General features: G+C 42.0%; 1 protein-coding gene across 10 annotated transcripts in view; it reads right to left on the bottom strand.

Moving 5' to 3' along the window:
* Positions 1-23,846, bottom strand: part of DACH2 (dachshund family transcription factor 2) — a 326,026-nt gene that overhangs the window by 122,173 nt on the left and 180,007 nt on the right. For 7 of the 10 annotated variants that reach the window (XM_081897386.1, XM_081897378.1, XM_081897380.1 and 4 more), the window contains exon 3: positions 17,458-17,529. The exons of the other annotated variants lie outside the window; for them this stretch is intronic. In XM_081897386.1, the coding sequence (XP_081753512.1) occupies positions 17,458-17,529 (72 nt within the window). The remainder of the gene's footprint in view (positions 1-17,457; positions 17,530-23,846) is intronic. 10 annotated transcript variants of the gene reach the window in all.

The following is a 23,846-nucleotide window of genomic DNA, read 5'->3' as shown; positions in this document are numbered from 1 at the left end:
GGAAATCTAATGGAATGTAGCAGACATTTCATGCATTTAGCATGCATTTCTATGTTATTTGGGGGAGGGGCAATTTACAACTCTCTTAACCAGAAAAATCACAGGAGTTTTGTGCTGTAATTGCCATTTAAAATTCAGTGTGACATGGTGGTATATTTACTGAAAAGCAACAGTTCCATAATGCAACAGCTAATGCAGTGTCAAAGGAACAATAGAAATTAGGACATAAGCTATAGAGTTATAACCAGTAAAACCAGCACAATCTACCCCATGTCTCAATGCAGCCCATGATTCTTTTCTCCCCATTTATATTTGCAAAGCTAAAATTTATAATAATAACAACTCAATCACTTTTAAACATGGGCACATACCCTAGTTTATAGTAAAAACACAGAATAATGTAAAGGCAGGCTGCACATTTTAGAAATAAATAGCTTAAACTGCTGGGCAGTAAGGAAAAGCGAAAAGAATAACAGGAGATACATTTTGTCCCAACGGTTGTAAACAACCAATTTATCTTCCTCTTTTGAACAAACAAAAAACAAAAACAAACAAACAGAAGAACATCTTGCTCTACCTAATTACTGTTTAAGGTAAGCACACAGCCTTATCAAAGCAAGTGAGCAATGGTTTATGTTTCATTGGAACATTTCGTGGCTTATTAGTTTGCTTTTGCATAGGCAAGAAAGCAGAGTCTGAATCCTGGAGAGAGAAAAAGAACGATCTGTTTCAAGGAAATTAGCTCTTTCCCCCTTCCTGGAAGAAAACTCCCAATACAAATGAACAAAGCAATCACTAATTATGAGATTATTATTTTTAAAAAGCAATGTAAACATAAGCAGAAACAACGAATCTATTATGCAGAACTCCCACCAGGAATCCTGGAAACAGGACAATTTGCTGTCTGCTCCTCTTTTATTTAGTCACAGCAAAAATGAGACAAGAGAGGTTTGTGGGTCTGGGTATCAGTTGGCTTTAGTCAGAACTTCCAAATGCACTTAGCCCACAGCTGACTGATTGTTGTCTTCCATTCATCTATTTTTGTTTCTTTCTGGCCAAGGCGAACAGACGGCAAAGATGTCTTGCTTGTCCCCTGGTACATTAGTATTCATTATGGCAAAAAGTAAATAGTCCATGTTTCATCTTCAGAGCACCACCCAAAAAGGCCTGATTTTCATAAGATCATGCAAGTCACATTACAAGCCTTCAACACACATCAATAATAATGTTGTCATGTGTAATAAAAATGCAAATTCATAGGTGGCCAGAAAGATCACCAACTTCTCAAAGTTAGCAACTTCTCAAAGTTAGCAAATTTTCAAAGCTCTAACGGTTTAATGTTGCAAAGTTTTGGTTTCAAAACAGAGTGACTCCCTTTTGAGGACCCAGCAACTGAGACTGAGGTCACCACACACCAGCTTTCCCCCAAAGAATCATGGGAACTGTAGTTTATCCCTCACTGTGGTTTATCCCTCACAGAGTCACAGTTCCTAGCACCACAAACAAACTGCAATTCCCAGGACTCCCTGAAAGAAGCCATGTGCTTTAAATGTGTTTTAATGCATGGTGTGACAGAGGAGGGGCTGGAGCTCAGGGCTACAGCACCTGAGCTTTGCATGTGGAAAGTCCCTGGCATCTCCAGGTAGGGCTGGGATCTATAGATCGGGAGGACGACAACTAGAGAGCCATAGGCATTCAGTGTAGATAATGCACTGCTAGATGTATCAATGTTTGTGGAAGGGCAGTAGGAGAATCTGCTTTGAATGTAGACGGTCCCAGGTCTGATAACAAGCATTTTCAGGTAGGGACAAAAAAGTCTCCTGTCTGAATCCTGGAGAGCTGCTGCTTGGCAGAACAGAAAATGTTGAGCTGGAGGGTCCAACGGTCCAACTCAGTAAAAGAAGAAGAGCCTTGGAGAATCCGGGGTGCAAAGCCAGTGTCAGAGCAGAGGCTGTCAACGTGGTCCTCACAGGTGCAGTGGCACTCTTGAGACTTTTCCCTGGCACCTACAAAAAGGCTTCTCCCCTCTCATACACTTACACTTACACTCACTCACTCACTCACTGCCCCCTTAGTCATGCGGTGGGGAAGATGGTTACATACTCTCCAACATTTCTCCAATGAAAATGGGCAAGTCCAGTGATATTTTTCTAGAAAAAGAGGTGCCAGAACTGAGTTCCAGCTGGAAAAAAGCCCCTGGGAAGTCTTATTCTATACTGTCCAGCATTTCTCTGATGAAAATAGGGATGTCCTGAGGAAAAGCAGGACATTCTGGGATCAAATCAGAAACTGGGACGGCTTCTGTAAATCTAGGACTGTCCCTGGAAAATAGGGACACTTGGACAATCTGTCAGGTTACCTTTTTATCCCTGGAAAGTACATAAGACCTGAAGGAGGAAGAGTAACTCTCTTTTCACTTCCTCTTTCAGCGCTATGTGCTTTGCAAGGCTTGGATAAGTCCATTCGATTTGACTTTTACCAAGATCTCTTGGAAAAGCAAAGTGCACATTCTCTCTCTTTCTCTCTGCCTGGGGGAGGTATCATGGGGAGGTGAGAGAACTAACTGGAGAGGGTGTTGCTCATAGCACTCACTCAAATGTGCTCACAGGCCTAAAAAGGCTGTCAACCCCTGAGTTAAAATCTGTTCACCTTGGCCAGGAATAAACAAAAATAGATGACTGGCAGACAACAATCAGTCAGCTGTGGGCTGAGGTAGCATACAAGATCCAGAGCCACCAAGCATAAAAACTAAAAGATCTGAATTAATATTACACAATTAGCACCTGAACCATTATTTGCCAGTAAAGAGCCTATATATATTATACACATGTAACATACCTATTCTTTAAAGAGCTCAAGGCACTTCACATCTCTCCCCATTTTAACCTCACAACAATCCTGTAAAGGTAAAGGTACCCTGACCATTAGGTCCAGTTGTGGCCGATTCTGGGGTTGCAGCACTCATCTCACTTTATTGGCCGAGGGAGCCGGCGTACAGCTTCCGGGTCATGTGGCCAGCATGACTAAGCCGCTTCTGGCAAACCAGAGCAGCACATGGAAATGCCGTTTACCTTCCCGCCGGAGCGGTACCTATTTATCTACTTGCACTTTGACGTGCTTTCAAACTGCTAGGTTGGCAGGAGCAGGGACTGAGCAATGGGAGCGCACCCCGTCGCGGGGATTCGAACCACTGACCTTCTGATTGGCAAGGCCTAGGCTCTGTGGTTTAACCAACAGTGCCACCCATGTCCCCTAACAATCCTGTAGTTAGGATTAAATATAGGAACTGCCCCGAGGTCACTCAGGGAGCTTCATAGCTGACAAAAGATTGTGCCTTGGTTTCCCCAGTCCAAGTGAGATACTCTAACCACCAGTGGTGGCTGGTGCCCATTGGAACTGGTAGGATAGGAGGCAGGGAGCCCAATAGTGGTTGGAGTCAGAGCCAACGACAGGCAGAGTCAACTAGTTTTCTCCTCATCTTCCTGTTTGCAGATTTCTACAAGGGTGACAACGAGAGTACAGAAAAGGAAGCTAACAGACAGTGCTACCCCTTGGCCTGAATGTAAGAAAGAAGGCAGGCACATGGAAGGTAGTTAAGACCAGATTGAGGCTGGTGGGGCAGTGCCTCATTCAATCCAATGGTCCAGGCCTCCACTGCTAACCACTACAGCACACTAACTCCCCAGCGTTATTTGTGTTTTTTCCCATTTGCTGTCTTTTGTGTGTGGTTTTTAGACAGCTGCATTTTAAATAATTAGTTTTAATTGTGGATTTTACATTTGGTGCATTCAGGTTTTTTAACAGTCACTTCAGGAGCTTTTGTAGCTGAGAAACAGGGCAGCGGTATAAGAGTAAACAACGTCTCTCTTAAGGGGATGCAAGAAAAATGTTCATCTAAGTAAGGAAGTTGAGCTGCCTAAGGAATATACAAGATGCATGCATTGGGAGTATAAGCTTGGAACAAGCTGGAAAAAGAACATATTTTATTCATTATTTTAGTTCGTTATTTTAAAGTATTCATTATTATAACATAACGGTACATAATACAAGGCTGGAGAGAATAAAGTGCAATCATTCACCGTGTAAACACACTTTAAAGCTTGCCTTCACATCTGCTTTCCACCTGTGCAGAGGAATAATCTATCTTGGTGTTAAAGGGCCCTAAAACAACAACACCACCAACAACAACAAAATTAGGGGTTGCATAAAGTAAGTGACTTTGCAGTTAATTGGCAGTATGTGTTGGTGTGATAATGTCCAAAAGGCTCAGTTAAATACTTCTGAGCTTTGAGAAGGAAAGGCGGAGTATAAATTTAAGAAGTAAAAATATATTCCTTGGAGTTGCATGTAACATTGCACTGTGTTACCACAGGTACAATAGTGTTTATAAGTGATAGCCCAGCAAGCCCTTATGGTTTCAAAGAGTTATGCTTCAAGGTTTGAAGTATAAACACCCATTATCCAATAACGGTCTGAAGACTGTACTGCCCTTTCTACATTAGAATGTGTATCATATAATCATAAATACCATTTGCATATCTATTTGAACATAAGAACTGCTTATATAACAATATATTCAAATTAGGATTATTCTTATTGTTAATGTGAGTTGATGTTGTTTCTTTTTGTTATACTTGCAGTAAAATTTATTATTATTATTATTATTATTATTATTATTATTATTATTATTATTATTTTGGGGAACCAGGTTTAGCATCTGGGTTTTAAGAGCTCCAGAACAGGAATACATTGTGAAAACAGAAGTGAATGTCAGAACATTTACTGTACTTTATTAATGCATAGTGTCTTTTTTGTTGCTGGTTTCCAGTTATGGTCAATCTTACAAATAAATTAGGTTCAAAGTTAAGGAATAGTTCCTTGAAATAAGGGGAAAGTGGGGAAGGCTAGGCAGCTGCTTGCAGAAACCAGGGGAGGTCTTGCATTTACCTGTTTAACTGGAAATGAATTGAATTGTAAAAAGGTAAAGGGACCCCTGACCATTAGGTCCAGTCGCAGACGACTCTGGGGTTGCGGCGCTCATCTCGCTTTATTGGCCGAGGGAGCCGGTGTACAGCTTCCGGGTCATGTGGCCAGCATGACTAAGCCGCTTCTGGCGAACCAGAGCAGTGCACGGAAACGCCGTTTACCTTCCCGCCAGAGCAGTGCCTATTTATCTACTTGCACTTTGACGTGCTTTCGAACTGCTGGGTTGGCAGGAGCAGGGACCAAGCAACAGGAGCTCACCCCGTTGCAGGGATTCGAACCGCCGACCTTCTGATTGGCAAGCCCTAGGCTCCGTGGTTTAACCCACAGTACCACCTGCGCTGAATTGTTGTAGAATACTACAAATTCCATGACCCACCCACACATTTTGACGGGTCAGTTTGTTTGGAAGGTGCCTTATTCCCTGAACCATCAAGGCAACAATCAGACAGAAGGCGTTATCAGTGCCATTCTATTGACCTGCAGCAGTTTGGCAGGATATCAGGCAGGGTTCTTTCCGAGCCCTAGGTGGTGAAGCTAGGGATTGAATTTGGAGTCTTCTGGGACCTGGAAGGCCACATGTAGCTAAACTGAGATTGCAACTGGCCCTAAACTTCATGGTCTATGGCTGATTCTGGAAGAGAAGCACCTTTTAAATGCTTACCAAAGGGAGAATTAAGCAAAGCTTGACTCTTTCCCCTAGTGAAAACAACAGGATACAAAAGTGCTTCAACTCGACTGGACTGCATTCTTATTTTCTGAATATCACATAGCACAAAGGCATTTCATCATGTGGATCGTCTATTGAAAACAGACAGAAGATGCGTCTCTTTGCTAATTCAACTTCAACATTTATTCTCCAAAATGTTAAAAGCTATTCAACATCAAGTTTGGGCCTAATGACTTGCCAAATTGTATTTCAATCAAAGCCATTGTTTAGGTTAGAAGAAGTCTTCTCAGCCAGTGCATTTGAAAGCAATTAGCAGTTTCTTTTAATCTATGTATTTTTTTTAAGTCAGAAAGCCAATTATTTAATTGAAAATTTATATGGAGGGGGGTAAATTACTCCCAGACTCCCAAGTCTTTTATAGAGCTGATTTCAGCAACTTTTAAAGGTGTTCACATTATGGTGAACAGAGTTGTTTGTAGTAGGGAAATGTAACTGTTATTAACAGTGATGTTAGGTGGTTCTACTAGAATAGACATGGACAACTTAATTTCATGCACTTTTATCTAGTCACATTCCTCCTGCCCCCAGGAAACAATGTGTGAGTTAATTGTCTCAATTTACCTCATTGGGTTGAAAAAGACCGAATAAAAAATAAATAAATCTGAATATCAAACATCCATTAGGTTAGTGAGGAGTTTCAGACTATTAAAAATAAGTATCCTCTTTATTCTTCAGGAGTAATGGGACATAAGTATGACAGTTCATTGTGGCCTCTGCCAGGTAAAGTAAATGAGCTTTTCAGGCAGAAAGACAGACAGACAGACAATCTAGCCATCTTGATAAACAATAAAGCTGGACCAAATATCTGCCTTTTACAGGACCATTTGTCATCTACAAATGTGGTGGTAGAGGAGGAGCTATTAGCTGGCTCTCAGGTGGAGTTAGAGGGAAGGGATTTCAAGACCTTTTGGAAGGCCGGACATATTTCCATGGGTTGACTGGAATGCTACTTGAAGCAACATGGTTGTTTTTCCTTTTTCTTTTTTAGTTAAGAAAGACCCTTGTCATCCAATATTTGAAAAGAACCCTGTCCATTCAATGAAAGGTCTTAGTATTTCATCCCTCAAAAACCAGATCAATCTTTGGGGGTTATGATTATGGCAGCCATATGCCCTACTTTACAAACGATACAGCTCTAGGAATAGACAGTAGGAGCTGTCTATTTGAAGGGCTGTCTGGTCCAGGTCTGGTTTAAAGATAAGAGATCATTAGAAGGGATAGTAGGAGCCTTGAAATTGACCCATCAACAGTGAACACCAGGACAGCAGACTGAGCAACACACAGGTCACTTGACCACAGTTTCCCCACTACAGTGAGATTATTATTTTTTTATAGATGTGTTAATTGCCTTCCAAATATATGTCCCAAGGCAATTTATAGGCACATGCTTTTTAAAAAAGCTGAATTACTTTTAAAAACAGGTGAAGAACCACCAAGTACAATTTTAAAAATATGACAAAATCAACATCTACAGCAAAGACCTTTTCATTTAGCTGAAAAAGCTTGTTGGAAGAAAAATGTCTCCAATTGTTTCTGGAGGGTACATAGTGGGCATATCAGGAATACAGAACAGGGGCAGCCCCACAGGAAGTCCTGCTCCGGAGGTTACTGTGCAGCAGGCATCTGGTATTTCCAGTACTTCAGGGAGCAAGTATTCTGCAAAACACTGTGAACTACTGGGCCTATAAGGTGGTCTCTCAAGTAACCTGGCCCTGAGTTGTATAAGGTCGTATACATTATTAAGACCTTTAACTTTGCTGGATAGCTGTTTGGGAACCATTGCAAATCTCACAAACAAGGTGCTATATGCTAGCAGGAGTTTGTTCCCACAAGAAACCTAGTCACTGCTGCCGCCGCCTCTGAACCAACCTCAAGAGTAGTCCCTCCATAGAGCACATTGCGGCAATCCAACTACCAATGCTTTGAGTACTGTGGTCAAGCTAACCCAATTCAGGAAAGTCTGTACCTGGCCTTACCATCTGAAGCTGGTAAAAGGCACCCCTAGCTTCTAATAACACCAGTGATAGAGCCGGATCTAGCACCCCCAGACTACATACCTTTTCCTTCAGGGGGAGAGATATTGTGCTCCTATTTACACTGGAATAGTTATTTCTAAATTTGCACCATATGAATTAGCACGTGCAAACTGTGAATCAGTAGCCTCTGCTTTTTTGGGCAAAAACTTTTTCTCTTTTTTCTGCAACATAGTAGTCATCCTATCTGGGCACATAACCGCTTAATTAAAAATGGTTTACACAACGCTGCATAAAATATTCATTTAAAAATAGCAAATAAAGACATAATGAAATGATCAAAATAAAGATAAAATCAACATATTTTGAAAACCAAATATACAAAATAAAACTGCGTGTCTGGGTAGGCTTCCCTAAACTAAACAATTTTAGCAGTTGCGGGAAAAGTACACAGTGAAGGCACCTGCCTAGTATCAATAGGTAGGGAGTTCCAGAGTATACAAATATTAGATAGAATATACACACACACACACACACACACACACACACACACACACACACACCATTTAACCCTTGTTAACATCTAATTGGATAGAGTAATGTCACACACCACTTATTTCTACTCTCAGTGTCAAAGTGATATATTATGCAAAACAGCCTTTTCAAATTATGATTAAGTCCTTCAGTGGTGCCCATGTTCACACTAAACCTACTTATCTTAAATATTATCATTTCCTGCATGGTCAGTGGCCTCAGAGAGGGTAAGAGGAAGGTGGTAAAGAGATTACAATGCAGTCAAGTCTAATTGATAGATATCTGTAATAGGAAGCGACGGGGAGTACTTTGGATACATTAAAGGAAGTCCGATGCTAATAGAATTGAACAAAAGTCAGCCGGAACAAAAGCGAACCCTACTTACATTTGTTGAACGACTCCAAACGGATCAGTGATGGGAGGATTAAAAATATTACCACAGACTGCAGATCTTTTTTCCTGACATCTATCCAAGCCTTATCGCAAAGCTCAGGGGCAGGGGAAATAATATATGAAACAATGAGGAAGCCCCCTACAAATCAGGCTCGCTAATATACCGCTTGCTTGGCTTATTTCAAACCTGAGACGTGTGACAGAGGCTTCACACAGTACAGATGAGGAAGGACTGCTGCTAAGTGGTAGAGCACATGGCTTGCGTGGAGAAGGTCCCAGGTTCATTCCCTGGCATCTCCACATAGGGATGGGAAAAGTTCACTCCACTAGAGAGCTATTGCCAGTGTAGACAATGTTGAGTTATTGGACTGAAAGGCTAACTTGGTAGGAGACCAATACGTGTTCCTATACGTGTTCTTTCTGAGCAACTACGGATATTAAAAATCTGTGTTCCTAACTTTTAGTAGGGTTGGTTTAGTTAGATCTAGTTAGATCTAGGGGTGGTGAATAAAACTGGTTTAGTTCAAGTTTAAAGGCAAACCTAGAACATCTGAACTTTTTAAAATCGTATGTGAACTAAAACATAGTTGTCCTTAAGAAATTCACACTTCTCTGAATTTTGCAATGCAGTTCTCCAGCTAAGCAACCTGTTAAAAAAAAGTGTGTGTGTGTGCTATGGTAAAGTGTGCATTAAAAAATGAATATATAGCTGAAAATAACGTACAGAAATGCAATATATGTGGGGAAACTAGTTGCAAAGATGTATATTTAATTAAAATCTTCATTAGATTTTTTTTTTAAATCAAAATCATTGCAGAAATTTGTCCAACTAAATTTAACACTGGACAAATGAAGAGACTTGGAGAACTGAAACTGACATATTTATCTGCAGTTAAATTTGCCTTTTTATATATTTTATCTATTTTTTTAGTTTACATTTTATTCTGGCTTTTATACTTGATTCACTTTGATCACTTTGCAGGTCACAAGTAAAAAATCAATGGGAACATCATGAATCAACACACAACAAGAAATAAACATTTGTTACAGAAAGCACCATTCCATCCCATAGCAGTGGCAAGCACAACCAATTCCCATAATTAATCAATCAACAGGTTAAAATCTAAAAGTTGAACCCAGGCAACTAAAGGCTATTTGAAAGAGTGAACTCCTTAAAATAACATAGTTTTAAGGTCTAATGACACCTGTCTAGATAAGGCATTCCACATAGAGAAGGCCCTGGTCATAGTGGATGCCCACTGAATTTTATTCAGCAGTTGCACTCAGAGAAGGAATGGAGTGTCTATGGGCACACAAACTGATATCTATATCCATATCCAAAGTTTTTGAGATGCCCAGTAAGTTCTAACCTGGAGTGGGGATCTGGAGTCCTCCAGACACTGATGGACTACACCTCTCATCATTCCTGAAACTTGGCCACACTTTCTGGGCAACATATGGAGAGAACATCAGCCTGAAGCCTAACTACATCAGAAGTAGTGTGAGAAGAAAAAGCCCATCCCACTTGCACTTCCTCTCTTGAAATTCCTTTAGAACAAAGGTAGAGAACCTCTGACCCACAGGGCAAATTTGGCGTGCCAATACTCATTTGGTCCATGAGGCCATTTTCCTCAAATCACATCTACCTGCCCCACACCTGATGTCATATGTGATGTCAGGTTGTGAGGGTAGATATTGGCTAGATCAGCTGCTCACATACCTGAACTCTTCAGAAAGCAGGACTTCTCTCTTCACTTCTCAGTGAAGAGCAGATGGCTTGAACAACCCACCTGTCAGTTACATGGCATGATTAGGACATCAGTTAGCCTGTAGGGTGAGGATAAAATGCCAGCCAGGCCAAAAAGGTTCCCTAACCCAGCTTTAAAACATTTTCTGGGGCAGGTGGGAGCAGGATTGCCAGTTGTTAAGTCAGTGCTCCATATAGCTCCTTGGTCTTCTACTGCAGTGTTTCCCAACCTTGTGCCTCCAGCTGTTTTTGGACTACAGTTCCCATCATCCCTTGCCACTGGTCTTGCTAGTCAGGGATGATGGGAGTTGTAGTTCAAAAACAGCTGGAGGCACAAGGTTGGGAAACACTGTTCTACTGGGTTTCAGACCACATGACTCTTCATGCAACAAGTGTGCTTGAAGCTAAACAGTTCCAGGTCAGGTCAGGTCAGTGTTTGGATGAGAGACCACCTGGGATTCCCTGTGTATACTGCTATGAATTCCGCAGCACAAGAAAGGGAGGCTATAAATGAAATAAATTGATAATCTTTTTTTAAAAAAACAAACAAACACCACAACCCAGAATAAATTATGCAAAATAAGCACTTTTAAACATAATTTTGTTTGTTTTACTATATTTATATCCTACTTTTCCATACAATATACGCAAAATGGCTAACTGATTAAAGCAACCAATAAAAATGTCACCGGAAAACCATCGTTTGATAAAACACCGAAAGCAGCATTGATCATTCGCGGGAAGGCATTTAAAAAGCACAGCAACCATCTGAGATCAAAAGCCTGCTGAAACAGACAACCTTAGCTGTTAATCTGGGGGTGGGGGTGAGGGTGGGGGTATCCTAGGGCATCAACTTCCGCAATCCAGGCACTGCCACGGAAAAGGCCTCAACAATCCTCTAATGCTGGTTGGATAAAAAGAGAGTAGCTCTGGTGCTGGCCTTAAGAAGTAGTTCTTAAGGCAGGTATAGCCCCCAGATGCTGCACACTTGCAACTGCCATCAGCTCCCACCCACAACATCTGGAGAGCACCAAATTGGCTACCCCCTGGTCTTAGCTTATCCCAAGCCTCATTCAATTAAAGCAACAAGAGTTCAAGACTTGAGAGCAAGGCGTGCCCTCTAGCCCTGTTCCCAAGCACTGTGTGCTTTGATTAGCCCCACCCTTTGGTGTCCATGGGTAAAGGATGAAAATGTGCAGGAAGGGGGCCTTCACACATGCAGCTGTTGCACAAATGCTTCCTCATGACCTGGAACCCTGATTTTGTAGTATTCCACATCACATAGAGCAGGCTTCCTCAAAATCAGGCCCTCCAGATGTTTTGAGACTACAATTCCCATCATCCCTGACCACTGGAATCATGGGAGTTGTAGGCAAAAAACATCTGGAGGAGCGGGTTGAGGAAGCCTGACATAGAAGCTTCCCTAAGATCAAAAGGGCCCTGTGGGCACTCAAACAATGTGTACGAATACAAGGTACGCCTAAATGCAGCATGGTGGCAGGGAGCGCAGGGCCATAGCTCAGTGGCAGAGCACATGCTATGTATGCAGAAGGTTCCAATTTCAATTTCTGGCATCTCCAGGTCTGACAGCTTCCTATGTCCCTACTGGGCTTCTTTGAGTCACTTGAAAGGGGGCTCTGGTTCTAAACTATTAAGCAACCAGTTTCAGGATTGCGCTTGTTTTCTTTTTGCTCAGTCTACAGGTGTTAAGTAGAGACGGTGCAAACATAGATGCAGGGCGGCACCATTTACTGGCCTTCCCACAACATGCTGTCCTCCAGATGTCTTTGGACCTCCGACTCCCATCAGCTTCAGCAGCATGACCAACGGTCAGGGATGATGGGAGTTGTAGTCCAGCAACATCTGGAGAGGGAAGGCTGCCATAATTAGACAAAGACACTGAGGGCAACACATTTAGAAGATTTCAGAGAGAATCTTCAAATGTAGGTATTTAAGTCACCATCCTAATAATAATAATAATAATAATAATAATAATAATAATAATAATGCCACTGCTGACTTTCATTGTCAGCATGGCCATAGGACAAGGCTAATTATTACCGGCACCAGAAGCAGCTTGTGATTTTATATTACATTGAGGTAAATTACACTGGAATTAGAGTGGATTACTTTTATCAAATAGGGAATAAGCTGTTAATTAACTCCCTGCTGTAGCAATCTCTTTCAGAGCTTGCAACTGTTATTAGCTCTAGATTAAACTGTTGAATTAATTTCCCACTTACTTACTATTTCAAGAGGGTTTTTTTTTTTTTAATTTACCTGGCAGCAGCTTTAATGGGAAATTGTATTAGCGAGCATAAATTGTTTTCTCCCCCTTTCCTTCCTATTTTCCTTTTGGTGGGGAGGGTAAACAGTTTGTGGTAATGTTTATGAAGTCGTTTTGTTTGAGCAATATGTATATATATATATATATAATTGTAGTTTTAATTAGTGCACGGTTGTCAGAGTATTAGGTCTGAGATTACATTATGGCTTTTGGAGAAAACAAACACTCAGGTAATCCTCACATTAAGAATAAGTTTACAAATAGTGGGGGGTACTCTGTTGGTGTGGCTGTGTTGGTGTGAGGGGGGGCAAACAAAGTTCACTGTCTCTCAAAGTAGCCTTTGGGGCAGAGCCCAGCCTTCCCCAGATTTCTGCCTCCAGATGTTTTGTATTACAATTCCCATCGAATTGGGTGTAGTTGGCACCCAGTGGAGGCTTCTCCAGTGGGGCAAACACCACAAACCTCAGTCTGCCCTCTTCTGGCCCCCACTTGCCTGCCAACATCCTTGGTCTCCTTGGCCTCTGTGTTGCCCTTGTGGAACTCAGCAGGGAGGAAGATGGGGAACAAAGCTAGTATTAGTTGGCTCCACTTTTCATTGGCTTCGGCTCCCAGTGATTTTTGTTTCCTGGCTTTTTGCCCTGCCAGTTCCACCACTGAGCATGGGCAATGGAGAGGGATAGTGATGCTTGTAGTCTCACCACATCTGGAGGGATAAAGGGAAAGGGAGGCCTACCACATTTTGCTGTCTGAGAAGTATTCTCTCCCAAAGTCAAAGGTGTTTTGTACTTTAGGCCAACCAGATTATTTGGGCACATCAGGTAGAAACTTTCACAAGCAGCCCTCCCACTCCCTGGCAGTTAAAATACAACAAATTTATATACTTAGTAACTAAGAACTTGCTGCCTTTCACAACACCCGAAGTCAGATGCCTGAGGCAGTTGCCTTAGTCTGCCTAATGATAGGACTGTCACTGCTGACCTTCAGGTGAGAACCCCAGCCCCAAACATCTGGAGGGCACCAAGTTGGGAAAAGTTGAGCTGTACAAAAGCTCTGTCATGGATCTGCCAGTCCCATGAATGTACCTAAGTGGTCAAGCCAGTTGGAGTACCTGATGAAGTGTGTAGCACACCTCAACCCTGGAGCAAGGCTGCAAACCCTTTGGTTCTGCAGTTTTTGAGAAAACATCTTAAATGATCAGCCTAAAGCCCCATTTCGTCCTTCATTCTATGATTCTGTTCCAGATCAATAAGGGAGGCCTGCAAGGAGGACACAAGCTGAGCAGTTGCCCACTTCTGTTACGCAGAGACTGGAATTCAGGAGCATGCTGCCAGTGACTGTACAGGTAGTATTTGGCTATCATGACTAACAGCCATTGGCAGATTTATTCCTATGACTTTGTCTAATTCCCCTTTAAAGCCATACTAGGTGGCAGTCATCACTACACTGAGAGTCAGTACAGTGTAGTGCAGTTTCCACCAGCCCTGTGCCTTCAAGACAGGACTGGGAATGATGGAATATAAAGTCCAAAAGGTCAGGGCAGCACCAGGTCTCTGGTGCTTCCAGGGCTCACTCAGCCATGAAGCATTCTCAGTGACCCCGAGACACGCTCTCGGCCTAAGCCATCATGAGGACATGAGGGAGCCATGTATACCACCTTGAGGTCCACAAAGGAAAGTCAGAGTATGGATGCAGTAGTCAATAAATAAACTACCAACAGCCTTTTCTGCGGTGGCTCCCTGCTTATGGAATGCTCTCTCCAGGGACGCTCACCTGGCATTTTTGTTGGTGGTTCGAATCCCCGCGACGGGGTGAGCTCCCGTTGCTCGGTCCCTGCTCCTGCCAACCTAGCAGTTTGAAAGCACGTCAAAGTGCAAGTAGATAAATAGGTACCGCTCTGGCGGGAAGGTAAACGGCGTTTCCGTGCACTGCTCTGGTTTGCCAGAAGGGGCTTAGTCATGCTGGCCACATGACCCAGAAGCTGTACGCCAGCTCCCTCGACCTATAGAGCAAGATGAGCGCCGCAACCCCAGAGTTGTCCGCGACTGGACCTAACAGTCAGGGGTTCCTTTACCTTATGGCCTTTTAAACCTTGTGTGTGAAGTATTGTTTTTGTTTGGCACTATGGTATGTATTTTTGTGGTTTTATATTGTAAACCTCCCTGTAATCCTCAGATGAAGAGCAGTTTGGGAAGAAGAAGAAGAAGAAGAAGAAGAAGAAGAAGAAGAAGAAGAAGAAGGTGGTCAGTGGACCATAAATAAATTATATCCACATTTGCTTATAAATCTAGCATAACAAACCTCTAACAAAAGCTTGATTAGACATCTCTTCCTCTTCATTAGCACTGTAGCTGTTTTCACAGAGAACCCTATGGGGGGCACATTAGTCGCCCATCCCCTAACTGTAGGGGGGGTGGCAGAAAGTGGTGTACAGTGGAACTTATTAAAACATAAACAGAAGCATTAAAACATCAGTTGGAATTGTTTCAATTAATTGCAGCCTCATTTTTATAAAGATTTAACTATTCATGCAAATAAAAACAAAATCAGAAATGAAATGTGTAGGGAAGGTGGAATGTGCTGACACACAACACAACTTTACAGCCTTTTAAAATACAAAAGTAATTTATATATATGTAAATGAACAAACCCCAAAACTACCAGTCCCCCCAAAAAATTACTCTTTTATTACATGGTTTCAATTAGCAATTTCTCCCCCTTCATAAAGGTACAAATTGCTCTTTTCTTTTCTCTGGAGGAAATTACAAGATGATAGAAATACTAAAAAGAAATCAACCAAATGCTAGACTTAAACTGAAAGCATACATTGTGCCTGTTTGACAATTCCTGCACAGTGCACACATGAGATGTGTCCCTTGGCTTTGGTTACACATAATCTTGTACCCAAATCCACCCATTGCTCATTGCATTTAATATACACAATGCTTAAGAAATATAAACAATTCATGTTTTCAGTCTGAGCATGGCCATGCTTCCTTTGAAGTTGTTAGGAAATAGGTTGTGGTATTACTTAAAGCATTTATGCTGGAACATGCAGAAAGTTTTTAGGCTACAGGTGCACAGATGACTTTGCCCAGATGCAACATGGCCACATCTGGAACCTAAACAATAGATTTATTCTCAGTTTCTTTATAGTGCAAATCTCATGGGTCAGAAGGAAGGGTTGCATTCACAAGTAATAGTGCTACATGCGCTGTCAACATCTAGTCAAAGGATTCATGATCCCAAAGTGTGCTTCCTGAACAAAAAAAAGTGCACAGGGGGCGGGGCGCGCCTTTGCTTCAGACCATGAACCCACCATTAGGCCTTGCACATTGTATGTGCATTCATTCCACTCTGGGGTTCTGTGGCTGCTAACACTACACGGATGGAACTATATCACTAAGTGGGTTTCTCCAATTCAGTGCTGGGAGCAATTCTGAGCTTGGCTTAGGGATCTTAGTGTGCTCAACGCTGCATGATGTTTGAAGACCCACGGCACACAAGTAATTTCTACATCAGCTGTTCCACTTCTTGAATTAAACATCTGCCTCCAAATCAGTGGCTGCCAATATGCTCAGCAAGTGGACATAAATCAATATCGAAGTGCATGGAGAATGCTGTTCTAGAGCACACTGCAGCATACACACAGAGAGATTTTAATGCGCTTTCAGAGGCAGATAACTAAATATCTGGCTTCCTGGCCTAGTCAGTGGCACAATTCTCCCTTTCGGTTCAAGAGGTCCTACATAAGTTGTTGAATAGAGGGTAAATGGAGCCATACCTTTTAGATGCTAGGAAATACTCAGGTCTATAATCCTGAACTGCTCTCAGTAGGGCACAGAGTAGACAACACTGAGCTAGATGAACTAGTGGTATAAGGCAGCTTTCTACATTCAGAAGAACCATAGCTCAAAGGAAAAGCGCCTGTTTTTGATACATGGGTCAGCCTCCATGTCTCAGTAGGGCTGTGAAAGACTCCAGTTTGAAACCTTGGAAAGCTACTGCCAGTCACCATATGCTGAGCTAGATGCGTCAATGGCCTGACTTGATATAAGACAGCTTACAATGGTTACGTCACAACTGGATCTATGGGGCCTCCTGCTCCTCTCTAGGGCTGCCTCAACCTTCCAAGTTGCTTGCGCCACTTGCTGGCTACTTGTGCCCTCCATATGTGTGAACCTACCTAAGTCAGTCTATGGCATTAACAGAGCAATACAGACATGGCCCACCTGAATACTTAAGCTAGCTGCCATCACCAAATCTTCAGGTACATGCACAGCAGCTAGAAAAACTTAGCCCAAGTAAGTCTAGCTCCTATTACACTCCACCTTAAGACTATGAATTCATATATATTTTGTAGCCTCAACAATACCAGCTTCACTTCCCTCCTGTTGCTTTGCTTAACCTCCAGCCAGCTAAGAGGCTCTGGAGGAACTTGTTCACTATTTTGGGATATTCTAGTTGGTCAGTCAATATAAAGTTATTGCCCACCTATGGGTTTTGAAATTTCTCAGATGCACCAACACAGCTATGCTTAAACAAAAACAAAAACCCTCAGTAAGTTAATGATGTATTGTGTATAAGAAGTGTTTCTTTCCATTCACATCTTAACTGATTGCCAAGTCAGCTACACCAAAGCTTTCACCATTCAAGTGGTTGCAAGTTAGAATAATTCAAGGGTATCAGACAGAAATCATATGCGTATGCAGGAATACAAACACACATGCTTTTTTACAAAATATATGTATGCAAGGTTATGTTCCGGGGGGGGGGGATGTATGTGACACAAGATATAAATAGGAGTAAACACCTTGTATTTGAAGGGTCTTGAGCTCTGCAAACTTTATGTGGCTTTCATCAGGGAAAAACAAAGTTCTTATATCTGGAAAGAAAAACACTGTTAAAAGCCTTTACATAATATTGAATGGGAACACTGTCTTTTATGTCATTTTGTCCATATATACAGATAGAACAAGAAGAGGTGGGCATTTCAGATCTGGAAGGCCCTGCAGGAGGAAGATTTGTTCATTCATAGATGACTAGAGAGCCTTCCCACCCATAAGGGATATGGTGGGAAGTTCTAGCACTGAACTGAATTTCTCAGAAAACTTTTCTTTCTTTCTTAGAAAGCTTCTGAGATTTTTCCTTTCTTCTACCACCACCCCTTTAAAAAAGTAAGGCCACTTTGCAGAGTTTTCCCTGAATATTTTCCAACATTTTTAGTATAAGTTGTCATTGCCCACCACCACCACATTACCCTGGGGTGACACTATGTTCTGGTGCAGGATGCAAAATGGCAGCCAGATTGCCAACAAAGTTGCTGCTACTCCCACTTGCTGTGGGAAACAACCAAAATATACCATCAAAAAAGAGACAAAAGAAGTTATGCCACTGTCACTACTAATGGTGAGCCCTACCTCCAATAAACGGTTGGATAAGTTATCTGCCTGCTGAAGAACTTTAGAAAAAAGGTTCCTCCACCACCAGCATGACTCTTCCCAGTTTCTCCAGCACAATAGCATAAGAAGAACCTACTGGATCAGACCAATGACTCATCTAGTCCAGCACCCTGGTCTCACACTGGCCAACCAGATGCTTGTGGGAAACTCTTAAGCAGGACCTGAGCAAAAGAGCACTCTCCCCTGCTATGGCTTCTAACAACTGATATTCAGAAGCAATAGTACCCCTGACCATGGAGGCACAGCTCAGCCATGGAGGTGCAGCTCAGCCAATGGCTCAGCTAGTACCCATTGATGGCTTTATCCTCCATTTCCACAGGTAGGGTGGAGAATTCTGGGAAGCCACTTGCACACAGCTCTAGTAAGAACTCTTTGTGTCAAAGCCAATATACAGATTCAGAAATACCACCAGTATGTGGCCCCTGCTTAAATGTTTTGGCTTAAGAATGCCTACCCAGACATGTAGAAGCTACAGGTGTTTTATTTCTTCTTCTTTTTTAGCTAGTGTTGATTTTAATTTTCTTTTTAATAGTTTTAAATACCTGGTTGAACTATTTTTTTACTGGTAATTTTAATGTTTTATTTTATATTGTGGTAAACAGCATAGAGCTTGCTGTTTTGCAATCACCCGGTATATAAATTTTGTTAAATAAATTAATATATGGCAGCAGTTTGCTGCAGTTCCCACTAGTAAGCTATTCTACTATTCAAGACCTGCTCTATACACTCAATGCCCTGCAGTTGGCCACTTTGCCACTCCAGGCTGAAAAAGCATAGCTGGAACGTAAGACTTTGATACCCTATTAATGTTATTTTACTGAGAGTGATTCTGAGCAGTAAGTACATACTGTTTATAGATCCCATTTGAATACTGTATTCCAACTACATAATTTGAGGTTTGCTAGAGGAGAATCTGGAATTGTTGACACTCACAGATCCAGACCCCTTCTCCTGAATGACACCACAGCTCCTACTGTTCCAGAAAACCTCTGGCTGGCCTATGTCTGCTTGTTGCATGAGTTAGGAACACTGTAAAATTTCAATGATGTCTTTAAATTTGAATGGTTTCAAGCTGTTGTAAACTCCTGAAGCAATCAAAAATAATCTGTCATGGGACTGCTGGGTATGTGTACACTGCGCCATGGCCTGATCTGATGTTAGATTTATTGGAGGGTAAATTATGTCATTTATGCATCAACTCACAGGAGGAAATGGGGAGGGGGAGAAATCCCTATGCAGTTAATTTAATAATAGAGTGGGAAGCCACGATTACTGTTTCAGGTACACCCGCTCTTTCAGAGCAATGGCTGGCCCACGTCAACAACAGCAACCTTTGCTTCTCAGAGCCATGGGATTAACAAGTGTTTAGTGGAAGTGGGGGGCTTTGAGAGACACACCCACAAGTGGTTGAACCAGGAGCAAAGGCCTCTTCCACTGGGTTCTGTTGTGCAGCAGCTGAAACCTATCAGCCTCCTTTTTCACCTTTCTGAAACTTTCCTCTATCCTCAATGTAGTGTCTTCCAGATGTTGTTGGATTCCTACCCCCAACACCATCATCCTTCATCAGAAACTGTCATGGTGAGCTTGTGTTAAGCTGGGGTAAGAGGACAAGGCTGTGGCAAGTCTAAACTTGAAGTATGTTAATGGGTCAGAGAGTATCACGTGACCTATGAATATCTTTGGTTAAGATAGTTCTTTGCTGGTCTGGTTGGTTTCCCTGCAGTTACCTCCCTTGGCTTGCTGAAACTCCCTTAAATCCTAGGCTTAGGATCCACTGCAAGTGTAAATCACTCAGCCACTGCAGATGCCTGATTCCTTTCCCTCCCCTGACTACATCACTATGGTAGTCAGATACACAGCTCAATTCTAGTTGGTAGTTGGTATCTGAAGAAGTGTGCATGCACACGAAAGCTCATACCAAGAACTAACTTAGTTGGTCTTTAAGGTGCTACTGGAAGGAATTTTTTTGTTTTGACTATGGCAGACCAACACGGCTACCTATCTGTAACTACATCACTATGAACATTACAGGCATGAGGACAAGTCCTTAAAAGCCCACCATTAATAGCAGAAAGGTTCTTCAAAGTGAGAACTGCCTCCCTCCACCAGCAGCCTTTCAACCTGGCCACATCAGAGGGGCAGCTGAGACAGCAAGGCTTGCTCTAGTAGCATGGCATTCGGCTTCCCCTCTCCACCTGGTTACAAGTGAAATAGCAGCACCTAGACTATGTGTTTAGCTGGGACCAGCGGCTGTTTTGCTCCCACCCTCCCAGAACTGCCACCCACAGCAGCTATTCCACTTGTGTGAAGAACCATTGAGATGATTACATCATGGACAAAGAAGAGACAGTGAGCCCCCTCCATTGGCCTGGGTGTGACATGACCAACTGCCATTGGACTCCTCACCTATTCACGTGGCCTGTCACCACAATGATGCATCATTCTTCAGGTACTGAGACTTCACTTTGTTCCTTTTTCCTCATAATCGTTCCACACATTTATTTTTTTCCCTTTTCGATTCCCATCTATGAGATAGCATGCCATTAATTTAAACGGCAAGCTGCTTTGAGTTCACTGACTAGAAAGCACTATACAGATGCCGACAACTGAATAAGGCTGGCGATCCTAACCCCACTTACCTGGGAGTAAGCCTCACTGAATTCAATCGGACTTACTTCTGAGTAGGCATTGTTAGAATTGAGCTGTGTATAAATAAAATATGAGTTGTCGTATACCCCCTCTCGGAATTATACCATTTTCACCCCTTATCTCCTCTCTCTGTTTTTTAGCCTTTTTTTAGCCTTTTGCAAATAAAATAAAATAAAATAAAGCCCTAAGATGAACCAAACCAAAAACAAACCGCTGAAATTCTGTTCTCCCTATTTAGGTCATCCCCAGATTGGACACTCACTAAATTGGCAGCGACAGGCCCTCTGATATTTCAGTACAGCTTCCAGAGAAGATTGTACATCTGAAGTGACTCCTGGGGGGTGATGAATTCATATTTGCTAAACAGATTAGCTGAAATAAGCATAATAAATGAAAGTGGGTTTGTTTTGTTTTTAAAGAAAAGAAAGAAAACAATTTCACACTAAAATGCAGGCTTGACTTATAGGAAGTGGCAGCTTCAATGGCCCAAGGCCTAAGATTGGTTTTGCCACTTGATAATTTGACTGATTCACTTGAGTAGCCAGAAGAGGACATTTTCTGCCTGATTTCAGCATAATCGAGTCACCTGCTCCATGATTGCCGAGGCCAAGTCAATTGCACTCGGCTGAGCACCGAGGGTGTGCGATGCATTGCAAAAAAGGAACCTTTGCTGCATATGTGTGCAGAACTATTGAGATGTAAATGATAGTGGAACGCAGCCCATTCCCGCATATTAGAAACAGCTTCTTTACCACTATATCAACCATCTCTCTGGAAGACAGTTACTGCATTTTGCTCTCTTAAGGTTGGTTTAGATGGTCACAGTCTGGAGGAACTGAACTAGAGGGGATCGATCACAGCTGTAGCCCGAGTCAGACCATTGGCCCATCTAGCTCAGTACTGTCTGCACTGGCTGGCAGCAGCTTTCCAGGATATGAGTCAGGATTGGAGACTCTTCCAACCCAACCTGGGGATATTGGAGACTTCCTGCGTGCAAGACAGGAAGTCTACCACTAAGCTATGGCCCTTCCTCATCTGGACTAGCTGCTTGCTGCAACAGCACCACTTCTCAATAACATTCAAAAGATTATTTCATAAAAATAAGGAAAATGGTGACAAGAGAGAGAAGTTGTCCATTTACTAAGGGGCTCAGAACAGATCCCTTCAACTTGTACGAGAGATCTGGCAAGAAGGATGGGAAAGAGCGCTGGATAGAGTGGGTAACTCTGCCAGTACTCTGCCTCCTTTATATTATTTTATGGGTTGTTGTTGTTTTGTTTTTATAAGGACTAGCAATTATCTTTCTGGCACTTATTTTAAGAGGCTGAGGTGGAGAAGACACAGCTAGATCCAACAAGACCCAATTTAAGAGTCAGATTGTTTAGCTACAGCTGAGAATCTGTTGGTGCTCATATGCTACTATGTGATAATGATTTAATTTTAGTAATGTATGAAAAACCTTTTATTTAGACAAAACACTGTTAATGGTTTATGTGTTTATATTACTTGTCAGTGCCACTGCCTTTGCCGTGAGTCCCTTCGGAAACAGTAATAACCATTGGCATATAAAAGAACATTAAGAATCATATCAAAAATAGTTACATAAGCACAACCTGAAACTATATGTGCTATCATGTGAATTGCACAGTGGAAGAAAGGCAGGTTATTTATGGAAGTTTTTAATGTCTGATGTTTTATCACCTTTTTATTATTATTATCATTAATTCTGTTGTGAGCTGCCCAGAGTAGCTAGGGAAACCCAGCCAGATGGGCAGGGTATAAAGAATCAACTATTATTATTATTATTATTATTATTATTATTATTATTATTCATTGAGACTATTTAACCATGAAAATAATGAGCAATGGGGCATAGATTTAACACTGCCAGAGGTGGCCAATGATGTACAGTGGTACCTTGGGTTACATATGCTTCAGGTTACATATGCTTCAGGTTACACACTCCGCTAACCCAAAAATAGTGCTTCAGGTTAAGAACTTTGCTTCAGGATAAGAACAGAAATCGGCCTCCGGTGGCGCGGCGGCAGCAGGAGGCCCCATTAGCTAAAGTGGTGCTTCACGTTAAGAACAGTTTCAGGTTAAGAACAGACCTCCGGAACAAATTAAGTACTTAACCCGAGGTACCACTGTACATCTCTTGCTCGCTCTCAACAGGTCTTCAGCATTTTATGGCAACTGAGCAGCTTTGGTCCTCACTGGGCTGTCTGGGCTTCCCTATTCCTACAAATCTTGGGGTTCCTCCAAACCTGATACCTCCCTCTTATGAATGATGACATTTTGGCTTCATAGGCATCCATACGTGGCTTATTATTGATGTATATTACTCTCTGCTTTTGGGGGTAGTAGTCAGTATGAGAAAAGAGGCTTACTCAAAACTATTTTTCTGTTTTCCATCATTATCTGAAAAGCCCACCTAATCAAGCCTTGAATTACATAACCACACATTAAAGCACTGTCTCCATGCTTTAACAAATCATCCTCTGGTAAAAACAACAACACCGAAGGCTTAAGCCACCTCAAATTGATTCAACATTGTTTCAGTCTATTTTCTATTTGACATAGGTTCCTGAACAATTTAGCCATGTTTTTTCAGAATCAAAGTCCACGATCTGGCAAACCTAATCTGTTAATAAAATGAAAAGGTGACCTTGCCTAATTTAATAAGTCAGTGCAAAAATACTCTTTCAACATGCTAAAGAATTCCAGAAAGGTTATCGTCTAGTTCTTTCAGAAGAGGTTGTTCTCTCTTTCCTAGTCTGTTTCTCTGAGATGTATTTTCATAATTGTTAATTCATTTAACAATTCATTCTTAAAACCCTGTTTGCAATATAATATTTTGATAACAGCTTTTATTTATGCGACTGATATTAATAGGCACATATCACAACCTGCATCTTATTTTTGTGCCGAGTGCTGCCCTGGTGTCTTGCAAGGCACAGAGACTAAGGAGGAGGACGCTGACAGCCAGTCAGCCAGTGGACTGGTTGCAAATAAGAAAGCAGGCAGGAGGGGATTGGTTGAGGTAGGCTGATGTTGTTGGGACAGTGCCCCATTTCCTCTAATGGGCCAA

This window comes from Podarcis melisellensis (genome assembly GCF_964234715.1).
Source record: "Podarcis melisellensis genome assembly, chromosome: Z".
Taxonomy (NCBI): domain Eukaryota; kingdom Metazoa; phylum Chordata; class Lepidosauria; order Squamata; family Lacertidae; genus Podarcis; species Podarcis melisellensis.
This window is presented reverse-complemented; position numbering and strand designations above follow the sequence as displayed.